The sequence below is a fragment of the Cicer arietinum genome, chromosome 4 (assembly GCF_000331145.2).
Source record: "Cicer arietinum cultivar CDC Frontier isolate Library 1 chromosome 4, Cicar.CDCFrontier_v2.0, whole genome shotgun sequence".
NCBI classification, from domain to species: Eukaryota; Viridiplantae; Streptophyta; class Magnoliopsida; order Fabales; family Fabaceae; genus Cicer; species Cicer arietinum.
The window spans coordinates 15,829,819-15,835,923 of NC_021163.2; the positions used below are offsets into that span (position 1 = coordinate 15,829,819).

The 6,105-nt window shown below is 33.3% G+C and overlaps 1 protein-coding gene across 1 annotated transcript; it reads right to left on the reverse strand.

The window, feature by feature from the left end:
• Nucleotides 1–665: 665 nt before the first annotated feature.
• On the reverse strand, nt 666–5,498 carry LOC101492312 (cysteine--tRNA ligase 2, cytoplasmic). The gene is made up of 9 exons (XM_004497014.4): nt 5,232–5,498; nt 4,850–4,913; nt 3,253–3,414; nt 2,639–2,809; nt 2,276–2,557; nt 2,016–2,141; nt 1,682–1,903; nt 1,487–1,603; nt 666–1,370 (listed from the first exon to the last, which is right to left on the reverse strand). Exons 1-9 carry the CDS (start codon nt 5,402–5,404, stop codon nt 999–1,001), a joined length of 1,689 nt encoding a protein of 562 aa, XP_004497071.1. The 5' UTR covers nt 5,405–5,498; the 3' UTR covers nt 666–998.
• Nucleotides 5,499–6,105: the final 607 nt, after the last annotated feature.

The window sequence follows — 6,105 nt, forward strand, 5'->3', positions numbered from 1 at the left end:
ATAAACTGCTAACAAAGAAATAGAAGATACGAACAATTATAATAGATAAACCAATGTTCTGACATTTTCAAAATTTATTAAAATATTAGATTGGTTTTTGGAAATTGTAAGAAAAAGGTGGAGGAAATGTCTAATTTATATCCTTATGTTTATTAGTTGAAGTGAAAATAAAAATAGAAAATGTGGAAAATTGTATCGGTTAAAATTGTCTGAAAATTTTCAGATGGCAAAACATGTATAAAGAAATTTAACCTCCAAAATAAAAATATGAATTATAAAAGTCCTGGGAGTGTGAGCAAAAACTAAGGCGTTAACTTGCACCCATCAATCTAATAACCTTTTAATCAAACCATATACTTCCAAATCTCCAATGGATCAACTAACCTACCCTTATTCCAAACTCAACCATTTCCTCTTCAAGAAACAATATTGTACTAGATTGGTTACGTTGATTTGTATACTTGGGACTATTACCTCTTTGAAATTTCACCTAAGATAAACTCAAACAAAAAACTAGTATTTCAGATTTCATATATCAGACAGCTCCAGTTAATTTGTCTGCAAATATTAGGTATTCCATTTCCTAGGTATGAAATATGATTCTCTATAGCTCGGATAGATGGAAATCATACTAACATTCATAAATTCATAAATAGACAACTGGATAAGAATAATCAGACTCTAGATTCTAGAATAATGCTTGAGCTTCTAGGAGTACAGACCAAAACTTTAAATATTTTTTGAAAGAAAATTGTCAACCTCTTTTTGAGGCTCTATTCTTGTAATCGCCACAACCAGTAAGTAAAACTAACCCCGAAAACAGGACCACAAACGCACCTAAAAAAAAAGTGTAAAATAATTTGAGTCCTACGCCAACCCACTTCTTGATCATAACCTCAAATTGATATACAATCTTGAAGCCTGGGGTTGTAGCATCGATAAATTATAACATAGTTTTGTATTAATCATAGCTATAGAGAGGGATATTGATGCCACCTTCATGTTGATGATGAATTTGGCACATTCCCTTCCCGGTCTGCGGGTATTTCCTCCACCTTTTGATTCACTGCAGGTGTTGACTGTTTTTCGTCTACTTTAGGTGCATTTTTAGGTGCCTCTTTAGGTGCCTTGTTGTCTGCCTGAACAGCTTGTGCAACAAGTGGTTCGGTTGGGATGCATGGCCTCCAAATTGTTTCGTTGCCGACATCCATAAGTGCAATACCCTTTGCAGTTAAATCAGTTCTAATGTTATCACTCTTGGCAAAATCCTTATCAATCCTAGCTTGCTTTCTCTCTTCGATCAGTTTTAGCACTTCATCTTCTACCAAACCTGCTCTCTTCAACGCCTTATCTTTCAACTGCTGCAGAACCTGATGCACAAATAAAAATTATCATCCTTTCCTTTCATTGGAGATTTTCAAAAACAAAATTGTCATGTATAAAGATTGTGCACAACAGACAAGTTCACTGGAATAAAATGTGTTACCTCAGCATAGGATAAAGAGGACAATAATCCTATTACGTTCAGAACTTCTCTAACTTCTTTCTCAACTTCCAATAGGGATTGAACCAATTGCAATTGTGCTCTTTTCTGCATCTTTTTCTACAAGAAACAATATATTTCAGAAATTAGTGACTTGTTTCAGACTCGTTAAAAAGTACGTAGGAAGTTAGGAACTACCTTCAGCATCTTCAAAGAACTGTTCACAAATTTCAATGCCTCTTGGAGAGCACCGGTTAGTATTACTGGTGTCTGCAAGTCATCTGACATTTTTGTTTGAAACTCGACATTCAACTTCTTAATACACTCCTTGGCAGCGTCATTAATTTGAGGCGCCTTTTCTTTCTTCTCAATGTCCTCTTGTAGGAATGATGATAAAGCATCTTTACAATCTTCAAGAGTCTAACAACCAAATAACAAAACCCTTATCAAAGTTAAAGACATCATAAAAAGCTAAAAACAATTTCTGTAGTAACATAGAATTTCTGATACAGATTATTAGGAGGTTGCTTACCTGAAATATATAATAAACAGCATCGGACGAAGTCTCGAGCTGTGCAATGGAGTAATTTAGTGGAGATCTGTAATGAGCACTAATCAAGAAATGTCTCAACGCAATTGGATGGTAACGCTCAGTGATCTGCAACAGAAACAAAATCACATGAAAGATATGAACAATGCATCCTTTAGAAGACTTCTGCCATGTAAAAATCTGAAAAGGAACAAAAAGTTATCATAAAACAGGAATACTGAAAAAGTTGCTTGAGGTCTGACCTGGCGAATGGTGAAAAAATTGCCCAAGGACTTCGACATCTTCTCATTGTTATTAGTCACATGCCCGTTGTGCAACCAATAACTGATATGGCTCTCTTTGTGTGCCGCCCAACTTTGTGCAATCTCATTTTCATGATGAGGAAAGATCAAATCAATTCCACCACCATGAATATCGAATTTATGAGATAAATAACAAGCACTCATTGCACTGCATTCAATGTGCCATCCAGGCCTCCCAGGACCCCAAGGACTGTCCCAGCTGGGCTCACCTGGCTTAGCAGCCTGCAATGATTATTAAGATTATGAGCGATATCCAAAACATAACTGAAAATATGTAAAAAGAACTGATAATGGTTCTTGCACCTTCCACAATGCAAAATCAGCTGGGTGACGCTTTCTTGAGTCGATAGCAACACGTTCACCAGCTCTATTATGTTCTAGCCTTTGCCCAGACAGTATGCCGTAATTTGGGCATTTTTCAACAGAATAGAAAACATCTCCGTTAACCTCGTATGCATAGTCATTGTTGATAATCTGCAAAGTACCTCGATGATTAAACTCCTTTCAAATTCTTAATTTATTCCTTCAAACTAAAGGAAAACATACCACACTAGAGCAAAAAGGTTAAATGTATTTGGGAGGATGAGGTGGAAGACACAAAATCTAAATTAAATATCACTAGAGCAATGAGTACAATACAAGTTCTTTTATAAAATGTATAGCATAGTGTATACAGATCATTGTCTAAAAAATGACTTTTCTATTTTCCTGTAGCAGTCACCAGCAGGCCATGAATAAATTATAAAAGAACTTGTGGAAATGAAATGATGTAACTAACATAAAACATCTTGCAAAACTGGAAACATTTGCATTCCATTGAAATGAAAGTAATGCAAAGAATAATATTCACTTCAGCAAGTTCCTCTGAAGGTTTCAAAGAATAGCAAAAGACAGCAATCTAGGTGGCAGAGTTAAACCTGGGTTATCATGTCCTTTATCTCGCCAATGTGATCAGAAACACGGGGCTCCTTAGATGGTCTCTCACACATAAGATCAGACATATCAACATTATATTCATCGCAAAAACGGTTGCTTAACGAAATAGGATCCTCACCAGTCTCATTTGCCCGCTTAATTATCTGCAGAAATGCTTATATTAGAAGTTTCTAATAAGCATAAAAGAATCATATAAGAAACTCATGTAAAACAGCACCAGTTCAACCTCTATGGTTTTTTGAAGAAGCCAATAGTAATATATTAGAATAATAAGTTATCCAAAGCAAAGGCGTGCCAAGAATAACTGAAATAAGTGTACAAAGTTTCAACTTTCAACCTAAGACACACCAATACACAGGTAATCAACTAATAATCCTGTATGAATCCATACTAATGGGTTGCTCCACCATTGACCAAATTCAAAAGCAAAACTCTTAACTTTAGCTTTCAACCTCTGTTTTCTTGGACAAATGAACTTGGTGAAACTTCTAACTTTGATGGATAGTTATGAGTTATCATGTATCAAGCAGGAACACTTGCATTGCTAAAAATTGGAAGCCTGGCATTTGAACAAATATCACAAAGGATGATGACCCCAAACTATAGCATAAACATAGCAATAATGAATGGCTTATTTTGAAAATTAAAACCACATAAGAAAAGTTCGAGTTAATATGAAAACTTTAGGAGTGAAAACTTCTCATTGTAAGAATTATACCAAACAGATAGGTTTCGGAGCAACAGAAAATCCAATTAAATACAATCCTCCACCAGACATTTCAATAACTTTGACCAACCAATCCGATAGTCACAGAACACAACACTGACCGACAACTGTATACTCATTTTCCACTAAGCACTGGTTTGCTTTCTAGGACATCAAGTCTTATTATATTCTAAAATTCTATTTCATATGATAAGCATTTCATACACACTGGCAGTCATTTTGTTACAACATATGGAATTTCATTAATGTTATTTCATAAAATTCAAATCAAATCTCAACTGTTGCGAGTATTGTTGCCAGGAGCTTTTGTGTTTCTTGTAAAAATGGGGATTTAAAATTCACGGTTCAGTGCTGAAATATGAATTTAAAATATAAAATTGATGTGTGAGTTTCTTTTACTTCCATACCATACACAAGATGAAAATAATCTCATTAAGAAGTTTTATAGCATTTATTAGAGGGAGGAACCAAAAGTTGACCATAATTGAGACTACGAATATAATGGGCAATATATACATAAAAAAAAGCAATACACTCCTTATTACAAAAGTGGAAAACCATAACATGATCCTTTATACTACAACATAAGCTCTTTTAACTGATGATACAAGGTTTAATTAACATAAAATACACATATCTACAATAATCAGGTAATTAGTATACATTGTTACAAGCTCATTGTAATTCTAAATCATTCTCATGTCCAATTCCAAATAAACATAAATTTTCCTCATGTGAAGGGAATAAGGATGAAGAATACTAGCAAAGCTAATTTACTCAGCAAAAGATTAAGAATAATAAGTAGCAAACTAGCAAACACACCAGCAGGTTACACAACACATTCATCTCACCTTATCATCAACATCAGTGAAATTCCGCACATATGTTACCTCATATCCCAAATGTTTAAGGTACCTGCATGTTTTCATGTTAAGCAGAAGTACCCAAAACAAATCTAGTATAAAATAAGTAAAAATAAAAAGGGACATAAATAGTGTTAATAAATATATAAAAAGACAAAATTTTGTGTCAACGTTCATGTTTCGAATACTCTCCAATGATCTAATGTCTAAAATGAAATAAAACTAATTATTATCAAATAATAGCAGTAGAACAGAAACCCTAAACCCCAATTGTTCCTAAGCAGAATACAGATCAATCCAACATGCATGCCTAATCACATAAAAAATTGAAACTTTATAAATCAAAAAGAGAGATTGGGGGAAATTATACCTGTAGAGGATATCAAAAGAAACGGCGGCACGTGCGTGACCGAGATGACTGTAGTCATAGGCAGTGACTCCACAAACATACATAGAAACCTTGCCAGGTTCTATGGTTTTGAAAATGTCTTTCTGCTGAGTCAAGGAATTGTAAATCTTCAACTCAACTCGTTCCTCCGCCATTGCTGCCACTGTCTGCACACAAACGCGTTACAATTCACAAACCGGTTCGCCCTAATTATGTTTCAATTTAACCCGGTCTGCACCGTGCTTCTCAATTTATTATTACCTTTTATGACGCTGAATTTAATATTATTACGCTCAATCTATTCTTACTTTTTTTGTCAAAAGGATAAAAACATATTCTTGCCGATTTCATCAATGATACATAAAAAACCAAAATATATTACAGTCAGCAGTCAATTCTAAAATGTTATTTTCTTTTTTATTGTTTAATAAGGCTCCCTTTTTAGTATTTTCCTACATTATATATGGACAATATTATTTTTTTAGAAATAAAAAAATTATTTTTAGTACAAAGGATAATAATTTTACTATGACCAAAAAAATATTTTACTATAATATAAATGTGATATTAATTTATAAAATATATTTCATTTTGATAAAGTATTATAAATTATATTGGGATAGTGTGTTTAGTTTTTAGATATTGTTACATGTAAAAAAATAATAATATATTTATATTTGATGGTAATCCCAAGTTTAAATTATTATTATTAATGTTTATGAAGAAAGAGAGGAAAGCTTAAATACATCCCACAGGTTTTTATTTTTACAGATGAGCTGGCGGATTTGTAGAACAAAATTATCATTAGCATAAAATAAGTCTCAAAATAAATTCACTAATATTAAATAATCTGAAA